The 19,512-nt window shown below is 52.7% G+C and overlaps 2 protein-coding genes and 1 long non-coding RNA gene across 10 annotated transcripts in view; 2 read left to right on the top strand and 1 right to left on the bottom strand.

The window, feature by feature from the left end:
- Positions 1–19,512, bottom strand: part of LOC135403236 (butyrophilin subfamily 1 member A1-like) — a 42,214-nt gene that overhangs the window by 14,624 nt on the left and 8,078 nt on the right. For 3 of the 8 annotated variants that reach the window (XM_064637053.1, XM_064637052.1, XM_064637046.1), the window contains 7 exons: positions 7,845–8,126; positions 6,895–6,999; positions 6,306–6,326; positions 6,179–6,199; positions 6,052–6,072; positions 4,970–4,990; positions 4,484–4,516 (listed from right to left, as the gene is read on the bottom strand). In XM_064637053.1, the coding sequence (XP_064493123.1) occupies positions 4,484–4,516; positions 4,970–4,990; positions 6,052–6,072; positions 6,179–6,199; positions 6,306–6,326; positions 6,895–6,999; positions 7,845–8,126 (504 nt within the window). The other 5 variants (XM_064637054.1, XM_064637055.1, XM_064637049.1 and 2 more) reach the window with 5 other exon arrangements.
- LOC135403244 (uncharacterized) lies at positions 5,812–6,978 on the top strand. The gene is made up of 2 exons (XR_010425336.1): positions 5,812–6,211; positions 6,337–6,978. It is a non-coding gene; the product is annotated as an uncharacterized LOC135403244 (long non-coding RNA).
- Positions 11,687–18,752, top strand: LOC135403204 (butyrophilin subfamily 1 member A1-like). The gene is made up of 9 exons (XM_064636940.1): positions 11,687–12,469; positions 13,120–13,224; positions 13,556–13,903; positions 14,449–14,730; positions 15,723–15,990; positions 16,968–16,988; positions 17,442–17,497; positions 17,589–17,648; positions 17,888–18,752. Exons 2-9 carry the CDS (start codon positions 13,140–13,142, stop codon positions 18,403–18,405), a joined length of 1,638 nt encoding a protein of 545 aa, XP_064493010.1. The 5' UTR covers positions 11,687–12,469; positions 13,120–13,139; the 3' UTR covers positions 18,406–18,752.

Below are 19,512 nucleotides of genomic sequence, written 5' to 3'. Positions count from 1 at the left end.
TATAGCCTGTTCCTGTGCGCTCAAAATTGCCTGCTTGAAGCATGCCCATCCCTCCTGGACCCCCTTGCCTTCAAGGGTTGTTTCCCAGGGTATGCCCTGAATTAGTTTTTTGAATAGGCCAAAATCTGCCCTCCGGAAGTCCAGAGTAGAGGTTTTAATGATGGCTCTCCTTACATCCCTGAGGATTGAAAATTCTATTATTTCGTGCTCACTATGCCCCAGGCGGCCTCCAACCACTACATCATCCACCAGCCCCTCTCTGTTTGTAAACAGTAGGTCTAGTGGGGCCTTACCCCTGGTAGGCTCATTTACCAGTTGATGAAGGAAATTATCCTCTATACACTCCAGGAACCTCCTTGACTGCCTCTTCTCTGCACTATGAAGCTCCCAGCAGATATCCGGCAGGTTAAAGTCACCCACAAGCACAAGGGCTGGAGATTTTGAGACATCTGCCAGCTGCTTGTAGAATAATTCATCTCCTTCATCATCCTGGTTGGGCGGTCTGTAACAGACACCCACAAGGATGTCAGCCTTGTTGGCCTTCCCCCTGATTCTGGTCCACAGGCACTCAACCTTGTCACTGCTGACCTCAACTTCAACAGAGTCAAGAGACTCTCTAACATATAAAGCCACCCCTCCACCTCTCCTTCCCTGCCTGTCCTTTCTGAAGAGCTTGTAGCCCCCCATAGCAGCACTCCAGTCGTGTGAGTCACCCCACCACGTTTCTGTGACAGCAACTATGTCATAGTTTTCCTGCTGCACGATGGCTTCCAGCTCCTCTTGTTTGTTTCCCATACTGCGTGCATTGGTGTACATGCACTTCAGCTGGGCCATTGATTTTATTCTCAACTCGGGCTCTACACCCTTAGGCTTATTTCTGGAGAGCCCAGTTGCCACCCCTTCCCCCTTCAAACCTAGTTTAAAGCCCTCCTAACTAACCCTGCCAACTTATGGGCTACAGTTCTTTTGCCCTTCCCAGACAGATGAAGCCCATCTGGTTTGACGAGACTAGGCAAAATGGAGTTTGCCCCATGATCAAAAAACCCAAAATTTTGACGATAGCACCATCCTCTAAGCCACCTATTGGTAAGCTGTGCTTTCCTAAACCTCTCCTCATTTATCTCCTCATTCATCCCACCTAGCACAGGAACTGAGCCAATTACTACCTGTGCTCCTGTCCCATGAAGTGATCGGGTCAGAGCCTTAAAATCTTTTTTAATTACCCTGGTACTCCTATTATTGATGTCATCACTTCCAACCTGGACAACCAACAGCGGGTAATAGTCTGAGGGTTGAATAAGCTTAGGAAGTATTTTCGTAATATCCCTCACCCTGGCCCAGGGAAGGCAGCAAACTTCCCTGTGGGATGGGTCTGGCCGACATATAGGGCCCTCAGTTCCCCTCAAAATGGAGTCACCAATTACAATAACCCTTCTCTTTTTCCTCTTACCTGTAGTTGTAACAGATCCAGTAGACTGGGGGTAACCAGAAGACCTCGTAGACAGATCTTCCTCCTGACTGTCCTCCATCAGACTTTCTGAAACCAGGGCCATATATCTGTTTTTTAAGGGCACCCTGGCAGGTGAAAGGGGTCGAGAGGGGGTGTTTTTGCCTCAAACAGTCTATGCAGCCAGAGACCTGAGTGGCTGCATCCTTTTCAGAGGGTTCTGTCTGTATTGACACCCCTCTACTGGTAATAGGAGCAACAGCTTTCATTTTTTTGGGAGGCATGACTGCCTTGAGCTTAATCGGTTCCGAGGAGGAGCCAAGCCTGGGCAGCAGGAACAAGATGGAACAAGAACTAATAGTGTTTGCAGCAGAAGGTCCCAGAGAAAATTCCTGTGCTTTGATTGAAAGAAAGCAGCCATGCAAGGTGGGCAATCCATGAAGAAAGGAGCTGAAGCAGCTGAGCAGGGGACGCTGGGTTGATGTAGAACCAGGGGTATTGTCTTAAAGAAGGTCATAAGGCAGTCACTCAGAACTTTGGGGGCTCCAGACACAGATGACCACCAGAGATCCCCAATGAAGCCCCTCAGAGACCTTAAAAGGACATGTATGCATGCTAAGAAGTGTTGAGAAATGTCACGAATATGGAACAGGAATGTGGGGAACAAAAAAGGAAGAATTATGTCATACTGACATATCAGCTTGTGCAAGTTTGGAGCTGGCTTCCCACCAAATCTCCAACACTCAACAACAGAGCCTTGCTTCCCAGAGAGGGGAGAAAAAAAACCAAACAGCCAAAGCTATAGCAAAGATATATTTTACATATAAAACAGATATATACTGTGAGAAATACTATATACCTATAACCCCAGAAACCCCAAATAGCTTCCTAAAGGGAAGAGGGGAAGGGAGAAGGGAAAAAAGGACAAAAAAAGGATGAAAAGGGACAGAATCAAAACAGGTCTACACAATCTAAAAACCCGGTAACCAGCAAACTGAAGAACTGGCAAAATCTCCCCCCTTCCCTTGAGAGAAGCAGGACAGCTGGACGCGGCCCAGCACTGTCCCCTCCCGCGGGGCAGACAACAGCAGTCACTGTGGGCCTCAGCTCCACATGAGCAAGACCAAGACAGGCACCCACCGTCCTCGAACCTCGCCGCAAAGGAAGAGAGCGAACCCTCTTATCTCTGCCTTATTTATACCCCAGGTGACATGAAGGAATAGCATGGAATACTTCCTGGGTCACCTTCCTAGTTCCTTCCTGGTTACAAGCTGGTCTCCAGGAAGGCCTGGTGTGAAAACTATCACACAGCTGTGGTGAGGATCCCTCTGGGTGCACTTTGGGAACTGATTCCCAGGGCACCCGGCGTGCTGGAGTCACTTCAGTGCACCCTAATAAAAGAATGCCTGGCTTCTAAAACTCCCAAATTTGGTCTTGGAGGTTTCTTTCAAGAGCTGAGTTTAGGCAACAAACCCACCACCTGCACTGCAGTCTCCCTCCTTGGCAGTTCTGTTGGGGTGAAGCCTTCCCTTGGGAAGGTCCAGGCCTGCTGGATCTCCATGGAATGGAGGATCTGCTGTGAAAGCATGTGTGGTGTTTTAGGAATGGTGCTCCCCAATCAAGTGCTCCCACCCAGACCCTCCCAAAGCAGATGCTGCTCACTCCCCCTGCCCCCACCTCTGGTTGAAAGCACAAAAGGCAAAGATCATGGGTGGAGAGAAGAACAATTCCCTGGAAACAGCAATGAGATCATAAAACCAACAGGAACAACAACCATAGGAATAAGAGAAGTGTACAAAGAGAGGGTGATTTCCATGCCAAATGCTCACTGAGCCTGAGAGAAGGAAACCATGGTTCCACCCTCCATGTGTAAGGAACACCCTCAGAAGCAGGAGAGAAAGTCCCTTTTCCCCACACCTCGAAATGATGTGGGGTGATCTCATAACACAGGGTCTTGGCCATGGCCTCTCCCACTCATCTGCACTGGGACCAGAACAGTATGTCTGGCCTCAGAGAAAGATCTTGGAGAGATGCAGCATGGAAGAGAGGTGCAGAGAGGTAACGAGATCTCCACCCTTGGAGACCCTTCTCTTACTGCCTCCTCTTCATCAGGGCCACATTTTCAGATGTGTCTCAGAACCCAGACAGACCAAAGGGTAAACTTTTTTCCCTCCAAATGATGCCCGTGAAAACATGAAAAAGGGAATCCCCTCATCAACACTGAAAAATGCCACCAGTCCCATTTCATAATCCAGAGAGACCCGGATCCGCCTGGGAGGCTTCATTTCAGGAAATTCAGTGGGACTAGGGGAGGTGAAAGCTTTCAGTTCTGGTCGTTTCCCTACTGCCCAGATGCCTTCCTCTGGTTTAAACTCAATATCACCCTTTCTTTCTGCACCGTCTCTAAAAATCCCCACAATCCATCTTCCTTCATTCTCCACCTCCACCTCCCAGTAGTGTCTCCCCGAGGTGAAGCCCTCACGGCCCAGAACGCAGCGCCACACGTTAAATCTCTCAGGGGTGTCGGGGATGTCCTGTCGTGTGTCAACTCGTGCCACACTTTTGCCATTGTCAGACAGGACAAGCTCACAGTGGGCTGTGTCTGGATCCAGAACCACGTTCACTGCAGGAGAGATGGAATCAACACATCAGGGCAGAGCTCGGCTCAGGACACATCTTTGCTGGGGCTGCCTAAGGAAGAAGCAGGGGGGGAGGGAGAGCTGGCAGAGTGTGGCATGGCAAGGTGCACAAGGTGACAACATCAGTGCAAGGAAGAGACACTGAAGCAGAGAGAACAGAGGGAGCAGAGAGGGAAGAGGATCATCAGCAGAGCTCCAGGATGAAGAACTGTGCACAGCTCACCGAGGACAAGGATCCTCCAGATTTGCCTGAAAGTGGGACATGCACCAAAGGAAAGGGAGGCTCAGCAGAAGCAAGCCTGGTCCCAGCAGCATCACTTGCAGGAGGGGAACTGCCAGGAAGGGACATTAAAGCAGGCAAGATGATTCAGCACCATGAAAGACCAGACTTAGTTACCTGCTTCTATAGGCACTGCGTGTCTTCTCCATGCTTTAAAAAAACACAAAAACCACAGGTCAGAGGCAATGGAACACACTGGGGCTGGGTTAGCTCAGGGGAATGATATGCCAGGGTAGGTGCACATTTTCTGAATTGTTGTAATCTTTGTGAAAGTCATCTCACAGCGAGTTGCTTCAAAACTTCAGTGTCTGACTACATGGAAGGGCTCCACCCATTTCCTACAAATCCAATCACGCTGCCTGTCCTGACTCAGACATGCATTTATGGTCAGTTTGGACTTTGAGAACTGAAAGAATTTTCTTCTTAGTACAGAACAATTACAAGGAAGAGCCTAAAACCACACAGACACCAACAGGAAAGAATGTTTCTGAAAGAAGTTCTGTATTTGTTCTGTGCCCAAAACGAGGGCACACATGGAAAACACAGGGGAGAAAAAATGCCCAACTGAGAAGACTCCCATGAACAGAAGAGAATGATACTCACCGAGTTCCTGGGCTTGTTCCCCTGAAAAGGAAGATAAAGCAGCACAAATGGGTTGTGGGCCATTGATTTGGACATCCCCTGTCTGCCCTCTCCTGGGACCGCCTGCACGGGCTGGAGGGTGGGTTTGTGCCAAGGCTGAGCAGTGCAAAGCCCTGTCCCACCCCCAGCCTGCAGCTCTGCTCCCCCGCCCATGGGGCAGCTTGTCCTGCTCAACCTGGGGGCAGGAAATGATCTCTGGCAGGTCCCTCATCTCCAAGGCCACCAGGGCACTCCCACCCTGCCACTTCTACTGATGCCCCCACCCGATCCCATCCCCACACACCATCTTCAGTCACCTTGAATTCTGGATTCCCAAATTCACTCTCTTCTTCCACCCATCACCAAGTGAACCACGAAGTGAACAACTTTTTGGTTCACTTCACACTTTAAAAGTGAGAGAAAAAAGCCCAAATGAACCCACTACCCCCTACAGGCTGTAAAAAATCCTTTTCCAGGACAGACTTGCTGGGGTAGGGAGGAAGCTGAAATTGCTCATGAGGGAAAAGCTGCAGCCCAGGAGCTCCTCAGGACCTGTCTTCCCAAGACTTTGGGGGTCTCACCCACCCTCCCTGAGCCCGCTGTGGGCAGAGATCAGCACCGTGCTGCTGGAGACCTGAGCACGGGCTCCAGCTCCAGGGCAGCGCTGAAGGGGCAGCTTTGCAGCACCAAGGGAGGAGCGTGGGGTGAAATGTCCCCTGCAGTGCTCCCTAAGGGCCCTGTGCCTGTGCTCTGCAGTGCTCAGAACAGCTGAGGCCCCTGCACAATGAAATGTGCTACCCCAAACTTCCTCCAGACTTGGGAAGCACCTCGAGAGCACTTTGAAAAGACATGTTCACTGTTGCTACAACATCTATTCCCACTTGCTTTGGTTTTGCAATGATTTTCCTGAAAATTACAACAGCATTTAATACATTAATTTCACCTGGTATGTAGCCCCTGGCCAAAGCCACATTTCCCTTCCTCATATCCTCCAGAAATGTGACCCATGAATTCTTCCATTGGAAGAGTTCTCCCGTTTCTGGACAATGGAAAGTAAAGCTTACCTATTTCTTTCTGCTGCTTTCCTGTGAAGAAAAGAAAGAAATGCAAATAAGTTAGAAACTCATCCCCTCCAGCAAGCACTGATGGACCTCCAGGAGGAAACTGGGGACAATGGAAAATAAAGCTTACCTATTTCTTTCTGCTGCTTTCCTGTGAAGAAAAGTAAGAAATGAAAACAATTTAAAAATTCATCCCCTCCAGCGACCACTGATGGACCCGCAGCAGGAAACTGGGGACAGTGGAAAGTAAAGCTTACCTATTTCTTTCTGCTGCTTTCCTGTGTAAAGAAAGAAATGCAAATAATTTAGAAACTCATCCCCTCCAAAGAGCATTGATGGACCCCCAGCAGGAGTTACACCCCCCCCAGGGCAGAAGGGCCACGGGGCCTGGACGAGCTGCAGCGCCCGCACGACCCAGCGGCCCCATCTCCTGCCAGGGAGAAAGAGAGGATTTCAGTTCCCTTTATTCCTCTGCATCATCTCCCATCAGAGAGATCTTCCGAAGGAAAGGAGGCCCTGCCAGGCCCCCCAAACTGCCAGGGATTCTTTGCAGGTCAAGGCAAATTCTTGCTCCATTTCTGTGCTGGGGCAGAGGAGCAGCTGATGCTGCTTTAATGCCAACTTCCTGCCTTGCCTTCTTCTGGGAGAACAAAGCTTTCTTTTCTTGACAGAAGATAAGACCATTGGGTTTTTAAGTTCCCTGGCACCAAACATGTGCCTGAGACACCAGGACTAGACTCTGGTTCCATCCTGGTGTTTCTCAACCCCCTCATCCCTCAGGACTAGAGGTGGCTGAGTAGGATGGCTGCCCAGCCCCTCCCCCAGCCCCCAAACCCAGGATGGTACCTTTAATTTTAAATAGGTAAACAGTGATAATAAGGAGAGCAGCCACAGCAACCAGGACCACGCCCAGGGCAATCCTCCAAGGATGGGCATCTTGGAAAAAGGGATCTGAAAAATAAAATCCCCAAAGGGAGGTTACTGTGCAAGGAGCAATAGAAAGGAGATTATTTCTATTTCATAGAAGGTCATTCCATCTGAATCCCACTGACGGTGAAAACTAGACTGTACTCCACAAAAAGGCAAAAAATGAGAAAAAATCCATTTTGGCAACTTCACACTTGTCTGAGGTTGATGACATTTTGTCTGCATTGTGGAGGATTTTTGAAGGGAAGATGGATTTCTAACCAAGCGATTTCTGATTAAATCATGCTTTCTTCTCCTTTGGGAAAAAACAGATATTATATTTCCTTAGGCAACATAGAATCACAAATAGGGTGACATGCATCAAGAGCAACACTTCAGTGCAGAACAGCATAAGCAGGAGAAAGGTAATGGTTCCCCAAGGAAAAAAGTCTCCAGAACCTGTTAATTTCTAAACTCCCAGAGGAGCAGGGTGGAGTTGAAAAGGTCGTGATGCTGCAGTGCCCTTTGGTGTATGGTTAATGCAGTTCATCATTGCATCTCTGCTCTGATTCCCAGCCCCAAACCAATCACCCAGTGAAAATGGATTTAGCTCCAGGGTTAGGAATGTGCTTCTTTGAGCCAGGTGTCTGTATAAACTCTGCCACAGGGAGGGTTGTACCTTTGCCCCCTGACCGGCCCCTGCAGACGGCCCCGGTGGGTTTTGGCAGCACTCCTGCACCAACGCTGCCGAAAGCCGCGGCCGTTTGCACAGGTGGGATGGAAATGGCCTTGACACGCTGAGCACGTGTCCTGCCAGGGGCCTGGGGGTGCTGTGCCCAGCACAGCTCCGTGGGGCCCGTCGGCAGGGCCGTGCCCCATCCTCGACTCACCTGAGACGTAAAGGGCTGGTCCCTGCCCTGGTGTGTGCGGGAGGTGCTGCACCGAGCAGGAGAGTTCCTGGGTCCCAGCCCTGGTGAGGATGATGCTGCTCTCAGCTGCAAAGAGCCCGTTCTTGTCCTGGGTAGCGTTTTCCGAGAGGGACGGGAGATGGCGCCCGTGGGGATCGTGCCACAGCACCCGGGGCCGTGGGTACCAGCCGGCAGAGCGACAGGCCACCCGGATCCCCCCGTGCTCGTAGCGCTCCAGCGCGATGAGCGGGGCAGAGCCGCTGGCTGCGGGCAAAGAGAGAGACCCCGGGTCACCCTGCGGGTTCCTGGATATCAGGGGGATAACCTGCTTGGGCTGTTTCTCTCCCTGATGTGGATAAACTGACAGAGACAAATCCCAGATTGTTTTTCAGACAAATGTCACCTGGAGTCAAGACATTTCTTGCAGTCTGTTTCATATAACAGAGACATTTGGTTTGGAGGTCATTACTGCAGAAAATAATCCACTGGCCTGGATATTAAAACATAAAACTACAGACCTGTCACCTTGAGCTCCACCACAGCCTCATCGTAATCTGAGCCACGACGAACAAAACAGGTGTAATTCCCTGTGTCAGAGAGTCGGATGTGGAAGATCCTCAAGTCCGCGCTGCCCTTGGCAAGGCCGTCCTTCCCCAGCTCAGTGCGCCCTTGGTACTGAACCATCTGCTCCCCAAACTGGTCCTGGCCCAACTTGTAGCGATGCACAAAGGGCAAGAACTGCTCCCGAAACCAGGTCACCTCTGTGTCCTGTGCATTCTGCCCCGGGGAGAAGCTGCAGGGCAGCACCACGTCCTCGCCCTTGGCCACGGTGATGGGGCCGGGGGGTCCAGTGACGGTGAGTGGAGCTGGGAGAGACCCCGTAGGAAGAAGAGAGAAGTGTGAGTTTGCTGAGGCAGCTGAGCTGGGACACAGCAGCGGCTGCTGCGCGTGGTTGGGGTGCTGCCGGGCCGGGCCATGGCGCTGGCAGCGTCCCTGTGCCGGGGCAGACGAGGGGCTGAGGGCAGCTGGCACAGGGACCCTGCCCTGCAGCACGGCCTGGACACCAAACAGCAAAGGAAAGGGCCTGACCCTGCTCTCTGCTCTCTGCTGTTCCCAGGGAGCTGCTGCACTGGCAGCCAGCAAGATATTCCACCTGGAAGCCATGGCACAGCATCCAGCTAGAATAGGGGGATTCTTACCTGAGTGCCCCTGAGGGACTTGGAAAACTAAAGTGGAAATGACAAAAGCCAGCAGAGAGCAGTGGATGGGGGAACCGCAGAGCATCCTCCTCCCTGGAGCACAACCTGGAGATGGGGAAGGACAGGCAAAGGGCAAAAGGGAAGACAAACAAGGGAATTTAAAACCAACCAACCAACCAACCAACCAGGATGAATTCACTTTGAAAGGGGTTCATTGCTGATTTCAGCCCTCTCTGGAATGTCGAGGGAAGAAACTTGGATGCTGAAGGTTGAAATCGATTTTCCCTCATCAGACTGACTTTGGTTAGTGCTTTATAGGCAAAGGACCTGAATGGGATCAAACGGGGTGGGAATTTCCCATGGGAAAGCAAAGGACAAGCTGCACCATCTCCTCCAATTCCAGCAGAAAGGGGCAGTTGTTTTCCTATGGAGCCCTGGCTTTTCTGATCCAGCCTTAAGAAAGAGACTCACAGGGGCAGGGGGAGAAGGACAAACCCTGAGCGAGTCAGGACTCATTGCCTGCACCTCCCTGAGAGTGGGAGAAGGCTTTGGAGCAAGGGAAGCCAAAGAGTCCAAACACTAATGCAAGGCCCAGCCAAGACAGGACCTGGCTCTGCTCTGCTCTCCCACCCACCCCCCTTTTTGCCACTGACTTGGTTCCACTTTGCTAACGGGACATGGAAAGCAGAGCTGGTTCTGGCAGATTGCAGAGGGCAATTTTCATCCCATCTTTCCCAAAAGATGCCACATACCTGGAGACCCTGAGCTCTTTCCTGGGCTCTGGCTGGAGCAGGAGCTGCTCGGTGGTCACCTTAGAGGTGTTCTCTGATCCCAGGTGAGCTGTCCGGAAACCAAAGCAAATTGTCCCTTTGCCCCAGCCTGACACCCATTTCCTCCTGTGCTGCTTCCGTCAGAAGTGAAAGTTGTTGAGTACTTTGTGGAGTTTTTAACCTGGACCTGGCCTTCTGGCAGCATGCCCAGGCACACCCCTGCTGCAGGGCTGCTCCTTGGACTGGGGAGGGGACAGATGTGGCAGCACTTTGGACATCCCTGGGATGAGCCCAGAGGCCCTGTGGAGTGGAAGGAGTTGGGGAGGACAAGGCAGGGGAGAGGCCGACAGGGTGGAAAAGGGACTGGTCACCAGCACAACGGAGCTTGTCCCTGAGCTTGGCTGGCCAGTGAGTTGGAGAGCCCAGGGGCAGGCAGGGGGATGAGTCAGGCTGAGGGTCCCTGCTGATGTCAGGGGTGCCAGAAGTGTGGGGTGCCTGAGGGCTGCGTGTGTGAGGGCTGCGGGTTTGCAGAGAGCATCAAGCTGGCTGTGGGGGGCCAGAGGGCCCGGGGGTGGGACATTGCTTACCCATGGGAAATTCCCACCACTTTTGATCCCAGTCAGGTCCTTTGCATATAAAGCACTAACCAAAGTCAGTCTGATGAGGGAAAATCCAACTTGGGCATCCAAGTTTCTTCCCTCGACATTCCAGACACACAGACACACAGACACAGACACACAGACATAAAGGTTAGGTGTGGGAGGTTACCTTGACTGAACACCAGGTGTCCACCGAGGCTTCGCTGATTCCTCCCCAGAGAGAAAAGGGGGGATGGAAAAAAATAAAGTAAAAACTTTATTTCCCAAGAAAGGCAGTTTTATAATTACACAGAGGAAAAAGGAAAAAAAACTGATGTAACATTCCAAACACACAGGCAAAGGAAACCAGCAGTAAAATTCTACTTCTCACAAGAAGTGATGATCCCCTGCCACCAGGAGCTGTTCCCAGCAGCTCTCCTGGAAGAGGACAGCCAGCAGCTTCCTCCTCGCTTTTTTATATCTGAGCTGACATATCATGTTATGGAATATCTCATTGGTCCATATAGATCAGATGGCTTCTTCTAGATCCCTCCCAGGAAAAGGATGTTATTCAGCTAAACAAACCCACTACACACAGGCACAGACAGACACACAGACACACACACAGACATACCGACACACAGACACAGACACAGACACAGACATACAGACACACAGACACACAGACATGCCCAGTCACACCACCAGACAAAGGCACAGGTCCCCTGTGGCACCCACATCACCCCCAGCACAGGCAGCCACGTCTGCTCCTCCTGCAGGGCTGGCAGGGGGTCACTGCTGCAGGTGACCCAGGCCACCCTCTCTGCCTTCCTGTGCCCATCTGCACACACCTCCAGCAATGGCACAGCCCATCTGGCCAAGGGGTGCCCCTGTCCCACCCCCGGGCCCTCTGACCCCCCACAGCCAGCTTGATGCTCTCTGCAAACCCGCAGCCCTCACACACGCAGCCCTCAGGCACCCCACACTTCTGGCACCCCTGACACCAGCAGGGACCCTCGGCCTGACTCATCCCCCTGCCTGCCCCTGGGCTCTCCAACTCACTGGCCAGCCAAGCTCAGGGACAGGCTCCGTTGTGCTGGTGACCAGTCCCTTTTCCACCCTGTCGGCCTCTCCCCTGCCTTGTCCTCCCCGACTCCTTCCACTCCACATGGCTTTAGTGCTCACACCTTTCTGCTGACACCCTCAGGTGTTTGGGACCCCCGGCTTTCATCCCCAGCTTTCATCCCCAGCTTTGCAGAGGTACAGTCACAAAAGCCAGGCTGGATCTCGCTGGAGTGACACCTCTGGATCTGTGATCCCAGCAATCAGCACCAGTGAGGAGCTTGGCTCATTACACTTCTTTCTGCTGTCCTTTGCTGTGCACATCTGTGTCACTGGACCCATCCCTTGCTGCTTCCCTCTTTGCCTTGTCACCCCTTTTGGCCAGGGCCCTGATCAGCTCCCTTTGCCCCAGCAGGTGCCCCCAGGCCTGACTGGGCTGGGAGGGGGCCGGAACCCACAGGGCTGAGCGCCCACGGGCACTGCCTTTGCCTCCCTCAGGGCAGCAGCTTTGCCTCAACCAACCACCCTCCATGGCCTTGCCTCTGGGCTGCCAATTGCTTTTAAGCAAGAGTGAAGCTGCTGCTGCTGGGCTTTGCTCCCAGCCACTGCCTCTGGGGGTGAATCCCGGCTCCATCACCTCCCTCCTGCCCAAATGGCCTCTGGGCTCATGCCAGGGATGTGCAAAGTGCTGCCACATCTGTCCCCTCCTGAGCCCAGGGAGCAGCCCTGGAGAGCCCCTGCAGCAGGGGTGTGCCTGGGCATGCTGCCAGAAGGGCATGTTCACAGCAAAAGCATTGTCAAAACCCCCAGATTACTCAACAACTTTCATTTTTGAGCGAGGCAGCGCAGGAGGAAATGGGACAGGCTGGGACAGGGTGACGATTTGCTTCGGTTTCCGGACAGCTCAGCTGGGATCAGGGACCCCTCCAAGGTGCCTGGTGACGGCCAAGCAGCTCCTGCTCCAGCCCAGAGTCCAGGAAAGAGCTCAGGGTCTCCAGGTGCGTGGCATCTTTTGGGAAAGATAGGATGGAAATTGCCCTCTGTAATCTGCCAGAAACGGACACAGTTTCCACTTCCCGTCAGCAAAGTGGAACCAAGTCAGTGGCAAAAAGGGGGGTGGGTGGGAGAGCAGAGCAGAGCCAAGTCCTGTCTTGGCTTGGCCTTGGATTAGTGTTTGGACTCTTTGGCTTCCCTTGCTCCAAAGCCTTCTCCCACTCTCAGGGAGGTGCAGGCAATGAGTCCTGACTCGCTCAGGGTTTGTCCTTCTCCCCTGCCCCTGTGTGTCTGTTCCTTAAGGCTGGATCAGAAAAGCCAGGGCTCCATAGGAAAACAACTGCCCCTTTCTGCTGGAATTGGAGGAGATGGTGCAGCTTGTCCTTTGCTTTCCCATGGGAAATTCCCACCACTTTTGGTACTAGTCAGGTCCTTTGCCTACAAAGCACTAACCAAAGTCAGTCTGATGAGGGAAAATTGATTTCAACCTTGGGCATCCAAGTTTCTTCCCTCAACATTCCAGAAAGGCATGAAAGCAGCAATGAAACCCTGTCAAAGTGAATTCATCCTGGTTGGTTGGTTGGTTGGTTTCATTGTTTTAAATTCCCTTGTTTGTCTTCCCTTTTGCCCTTTGCCTCTCCTTCCCCATCTCCAGGTTGTGCTCCAGGGAGGAGGATGCTCTGCGGTTCCCCCATCCACTGCTCTCTGCTGGCTTTTGTCATTTCCACTTTAGTTTTCCAAGTTCCTCAGGGGCACTCAGGTAAGAATCCCCCTGTTCTTGCTGGATGCTGTGCCATGGCTTCCAGGTGGAATATCTTGCTGGCTGCCAGTGCAGCAGCTCGCTGGGAACAGCAGAGCAGAGAGCAGGGTCAGGCCCTTTCCTTTGCTGTTTGGTGTCCAGGCCGTGCTGCAGGGCAGGGTCCCTGTGCCAGCTGCCCTCAGCCCCTCGTCTGCCCCGGCACAGGGACGCTGCCAGCGCCATGGCCCGGCCCGGCAGCACCCCAACCACGCGCAGCAGCCGCTGCTGTGTCCCAGCTCAGCTGCCTCAGCAAACTCACACTTCTCTCTTCTTCCTGCGGGGTCTCTCCCAGCTCCACTCACCGTCACTGGACCCCCCGGCCCCATCACCGTGGCCAAGGGCGAGGACGTGGTGCTGCCCTGCAGCTTCTCCCCGGGGCAGAATGCACAGGACACGGAGGTGACCTGGTTTCGGGAGCAGTTCTTGCCCTTTGTGCATCGCTACAAGTTGGGCCAGGACCAGTTTGGGGAGCAGATGGTTCAGTACCAAGGGCGCACTGAGCTGGGGAAGGACGGCCTTGCCAAGGGCAGCGCGGACTTGAGGATCTTCCGTGTCCAACTCTCTGACACAGGGAGTTACACCTGCTTTGTTCAACGTGGCTCAGATTACGATGAGGCTGTGGTGGAGCTCCAGGTGACAGGTCTGTAGTTTGTTTCCCCGGTACCTCTAATTTACTTGCTCACAGCCAGTGCTCTTGTTCCCTGTCCTTCTGCCCAGAAACAGTCTCAGGTGGTTGCTTTGGAATTAGGGTTTTATTAAGCCCTTTGGTGTAAAACATCAAGAATATCTCAGAGAGGTAAAATTGCCCACTGAGCAGTCATAAAGAGCTCATGAAATACTTCCTCCTTCAGAACTGTTTTTAATATTGTTTTCTTCTTAAAAGTGGGTGTAAGAAAAAAAATCTGTCATTGGGTAATAAGAGAAGAATATCAAGGTGCTTTTATGTTTTAATATCCAGGCCAGTGGATTATTTTGCTGCAGTAGTGGCCTTCAGAGCAAATCTCTCTGCTACATGAAAGAGACTGCAAGAAATGTCCAGACTCCCAGTGACATTTGTCTGAAAAACAATCTGGGATTTGTCTCTGTCAGTTTATCCACATCAGGGAGTAAAACAGCCCAAGCAGGTTATCCCCCTGATATCCAGGAGCCCGCAGGGTGACCCGGGGTCTCTCTCTTTGCCCGCAGCCAGCGGCTCTGCCCCGCTCATCGCGCTGGAGCGCTACGAGCACGGGGGGATCCGGGTGGCCTGTCGCTCTGCCGGCTGGTACCCACGGCCCCGGGTGCTGTGGCACGATCCCCACGGGCGCCATCTCCCGTCCCTCTCGGAAAACGCTACCCAGGACAAGAACGGGCTCTTTGCAGCTGAGAGCAGCATCATCCTCACCAGGGCTGGGACCCAGGAACTCTCCTGCTCGGTGCAGCACCTCCCGCACACACCAGGGCAGGGACCAGCCCTTTACGTCTCAGGTGAGTCGAGGATGGGGCACGGCCCTGCCGACGGGCCCCACGGAGCTGTGCTGGGCACAGCACCCCCAGGCCCCTGGCAGGACACGTGCTCAGCGTGTCAAGGCCATTTCCATCCCACCTGTGCAAACGGCCGCGGCTTTCGGCAGCGTTGGTGCAGGAGTGCTGCCAAAACCCACCGGGGCCGTCTGCAGGGGCCGGTCAGGGGGCAAAGGTACAACCCTCCCTGTGGCAAAGTTTATACAGACACCTGGCTCAAAGAAGCACATTCCTAACCCTGGAGCTAAATGAAAAAGGAGAAGCAAACCCGTGCCCTTAGTCTCCCCTGCTGTGAAATCCTGTCCTACAGGTTTAGTAGGAGAAATAAATCCTTGTGTCTCCTTTTAGCACCTGCAGGTATAGAATGTAATTCTAATTTTTCCATGTCTCATAGAAAGCTCCTTTTTCACTGGGTGATTGGTTTGGGGCTGGGAATATATCAGAGCAGAGATACAATGATGAACCATTAACCATATAACAAAGGGCACTGCAGCAGCACGTCCTTTCCAACTCCACCCTGCTCCTCTTCTAGTTCAGAAATTAACAAGTCCTGGAGACTTTATTTCCTTGGGGAACCATTACCTTTTTTCTGGTGATGCTGTTCTGCACTGGAGTGTTGCTCTTGATGCACATGTCACCCTATTTCTGATCCTATGTTGCCTAAGGAAATATTTGTTTTTTCCCAAAGGAGAAGAAAGCATAATTTAGTCAGAAATCACTTGGTTAGAAATCCATCTTCCCTTTAAAAATCCTCCACAAAATGTCACCAACCTCAGACAGGTGGGAAATTGCCAAAATGGATGCTTTTTTAAAGTCATTTTTTGCTCTTTTCTGGAGCACAGTCTGGTTTTCACCATCAGTGGGATTCAGATGGAATGACCTTGTATGAAATAGAAATAATCTCCTTTCAATTGCTACGTGCACAGTAACCTCCCTTTGAGGATTTTATTTTTCAGATACCTTTTTCCAATGTGCCCATCCTTGGAGGATTGCCCTGGGCGTGGTCCTGGCTGCTGTGGCTGCTCTCCTTATTATCACTGTTTACCTATTTAAAATTAAAGGTACCATCCTGGGTTTGGGGCTGGGGAAGGGGCTGGGCAGCCATCCTACTCAGCCACCTCCAGTCCGGAGGGATGAGGGGGTTGAGAAACACCGGGATGGAACCAGAGTCTTGTCCTGGTGTCTCAGGCACGTGTTTGGTGCCAGGGAACTTAAAAACCCACGGCCTTAACTTCTGTCAGAGAAGAAAAGAAAGCTTTGTTCTCCCAGAAGAAGGCAAGGCAGGAAGTTGGCATTAAAGCAGCATCAGCTGCTCCTCTGCCCCAGCACAGAAATGGAGCAAGAATTTGCCTTGACCTGCAAAGAATCCCTGGCAGTTTGGGGGGCCTGGCAGGGCCTCCTTTCCTTCTAGAGATGGAGGAAGCTTTGGGGTAGCACATTTCATTGTGCAGGGGCCTCAGCTGTTCTGAGCACTGCAGAGCACAGGCACAGGGCCCTTAGGGAGCACTGCAGGGGACATTTCACCCCACGCTCCTCCCTTGGTGCTGCAAAGCTGCCCCTTCAGCGCTGCCCTGGAGCTGGAGCCCGTGCTCAGGTCTCCAGCAGCACGGTGCTGATCTCTGCCCACAGCGGGCTCAGGGAAGGTGGATGAGACCCCCAAAGTCTTGGGAAGACAGGTCCTGAGGAGCTCCTGGGCTGCAGCTTTTCCCTTGGGAGCAATTTCAGCCTCCTCCCTACCCCAGCAAGTCTATCCTGGAAAAGGATTTTTTACAGCCTGTAAGGGGTGGGCTTTCTTCTCTCAGTGTGAAGTGAACCAAAAAGTGGTTCACTTCATGGTTCACTTGCTGATGGGTGGAAGGAGAGAGTGAATTTGGGAATCCAAAACTCAAGGTGACTGAAGATGTCTGGGGATGGGATCGGGTGGGGGCAGCAGTAGAAGTGGCAGGGTGGGAGTGCCCTGGTGCCCTTGGAGATGAGGGACCTGCCAGAGATCCTTTCCTGCCCCCAGGCTGAGCAGGACAAGCTGCCCCATGGGCGGGGGAGCAGAGCTGCAGGCTGGGGGTGGGACAGGGCTTTGCACTGCTCAGCCTTGGCACAAACCCGCCCTCCAGCCCGTGCAGGCGGTCCCAGGAGAGGGCAGACAGGGGATGTCCAAATCAATGGCCCACAACCCATTTGTGCTGCTTTGTCTTCCTTTTCAGAGGAACAGGCCCAGGAACTCGGTGAGTATCATTCTCTTGTCTTTGTGGGAGTCTTCTCAGTTGGGCATTTTTTCTCCCCGGTGCTTTTCATGTGTGCCCTCGTTTCGGGCACAGAACAAATACAGAACTTCTTTCAGAAACATTCTTTTCTGTTGGTGTCTGTGTGGTTTTAGGCTCTTCCTTGTAATTGTTCAGTACTAAGAAGAAAATTCTTTCAGTTCTCAAGGTCCAAACTGACCATAAATGCATGTTCCAGTCAGGACAGGCAGCGTGATTGGATTTGTAGGAAATGGGTGGAGCCCTTCCATGTAGTCAGACCCTGAAGTTTTGAAGCAACTCACTGTGAGATGACTTTGACAAAGACAACAACAATTCAGAAAATGTGCACCTCCACTGGCATATCATTCCCCTGAGCTAACCCAGCCCCAGTGTGTTCCATTGCCTCTGAGCTGTGGTTTTTGTGTTATTTTAAAGCCTGGAGAAGACACGCAGTGCCTATAGAAGCAGGAAACTAAGTCTCGTCTTTCCTGGTGCTGAATCATCTTGCCTGCTTTAATGGCCCTTCCTGGCAGTTCCCCTCCTGCAAGTGATGCTGCTGGGACCAGGCTTGCTTCTGCTGAGCCTCCCTTTCATTTGGTGCATGTCCCACTTCCAGGCAAATCTGGAGGATCCTTGTCCTCGGTGAGCTGTGCACAATTCTTCATCCTGGAACTGGGCTGATGATCCTCTTCCCTCTCTGCTCCCTGTGTTGTCTCTGCTTCAGTGTCTCTTCCTTGCACTGCTGTTGTCACCTTGTGCACCTTGCCATGCCACACTCTGCCAGCTCTCCCTCACCCCCTGCTTCTTCCTTCGGCAGCCCCAGCAAAGATGTGTCCTGGGCCGAGCTCTGCCCTGATGTGTTGATTCCATCTCTCCTGCAGCGAACGTGGTTCTGGATCCAGACACAGCCCACTGTGAGCTTGTCCTGTCTGACAATGGCAAAAGTGTGAAACGACTTGACACACGACAGGACATCCCCGACACCCCTGAGAGATTTTACCCGTGGCGCTGCGTTCTGGGCCGTGAGGGCTTCACCTCGGGGAGACACTACTGGGAGGTGGAGGTGGAGGATGCAGGAGGATGGGCTGTGGGGGTGTCTAGAGAAGATGTGAGAAGGAAGGGTGATATTGAGTTTAAACCAGAGGAAGGCATCTGGGCAGTGGGGAACTGGGCAGGGCACTTCCAAGCTCTCACCTCCCCTGATCGCATTCCCCTTCCCAAAATCAAGGCTCCCAGGCGGATCCGGGTCTCTCTGGATTATGAAATGGGACGGGTGTCATTTTTCAGCGTTGATGAGGAGATTCCCATCTTCGCATTTCCACTGGCATCATTTGGGGGGATAAAAGTCCACCCTTGGGTCTGGCTGGGTCCTGGGACATATCTGAAAATATGGCCCTGATGAAAGGGAAGGAGGAAGACATGGCTTTTTTAAGGGACCTGGGGAGTTCAGACTCACAGTAAGACTGAGGTTGGAAGGAACCTGTGGAGGTTTCTGTGGCAACCACCTGCTCAGAGCAGGGTTAACCTCAGGGCTGCCTTCAGTGTCTTTGGACCTTGTTCAGCTGAGTGTTGCAGGGTCTCCAAGGGCAAAGGTCTCATTACCTCTCTGGTCCAATGCTGCATCTCTCTCAAGGGTAAAAACCAACCCTTTCTGTGTGATCAGAATTTCTCCAGTCGCGACTCGTGGTTGTTGTGTCTCATCCTCTCCCTGCTGAACACCAATTACACCAAAAAGGAATCACTTTGTAAATGTACACAATAAAGTTCCTTTGGTGGGATTTGTCTGTGTGTGTGTCAGTACCAAGGCTGTCCCTGAGGGATATTCCCACCTCCTTGTAGCCTGTGGGAGTCGCAGGCACTTTGGAGAAAAGGTTTCAGTGCATCCTGCAGGAGCCCAGGAAGTCAGGCCAGCAGGGCTGGTCCATGGCTGTGCTTGTCCCCACACCTGCCAGCAGCACAAACCCCGGGGATGAGCTCACCTGTGCCCTGGGGATGCCCAGCACTGCCAGATGGGCAACTCCAGATGATTTTGCTGTAGGGGAAGCTACCCCCTGCAAGTGGAGGAGGGCAGTAAGTGCTTTCTCTGAGGCCAGACATGGCCAGCAGGACTCAGGGTGTGACCATCCCCCTGTGCTGGGCTCTGGTGAGACCCCACCTCAAAGAAAGACATTGAGAGGCTGGAGTGTGTCCAGAGAAGGGAACGGAGCTGGGAAAGGGTCTGGAGCACCAGCAGCAGCTGAGGGAGCTGGGGGGGCTCAGCCTGGAGGAAAGGAGGTTCAGGGGGGACCTTCTTGCTCTCTACAACTCCCCGACAGGAGGGAGGAACCGGGTGGGGTCAGTCTCTGCTCCCAGGGAACAAGGGACAGGACAAGAGGAAGCGGCCTCAAATTGCAGCAGGAGAGGTTTAGGTTGGATATTAGGGAAAACTTCCTCCCAGAAAGGCTTGTCCAGCCCTGGCACAGCTGCCCAGAGCAGTGGTGGTGTCACCAATCCTGCAGAGCTTTAA

The sequence above is a fragment of the Pseudopipra pipra genome, chromosome 27 (assembly GCF_036250125.1).
Source record: "Pseudopipra pipra isolate bDixPip1 chromosome 27, bDixPip1.hap1, whole genome shotgun sequence".
NCBI lineage: Eukaryota > Metazoa > Chordata > Aves > Passeriformes > Pipridae > Pseudopipra > Pseudopipra pipra.
This window is presented reverse-complemented; position numbering and strand designations above follow the sequence as displayed.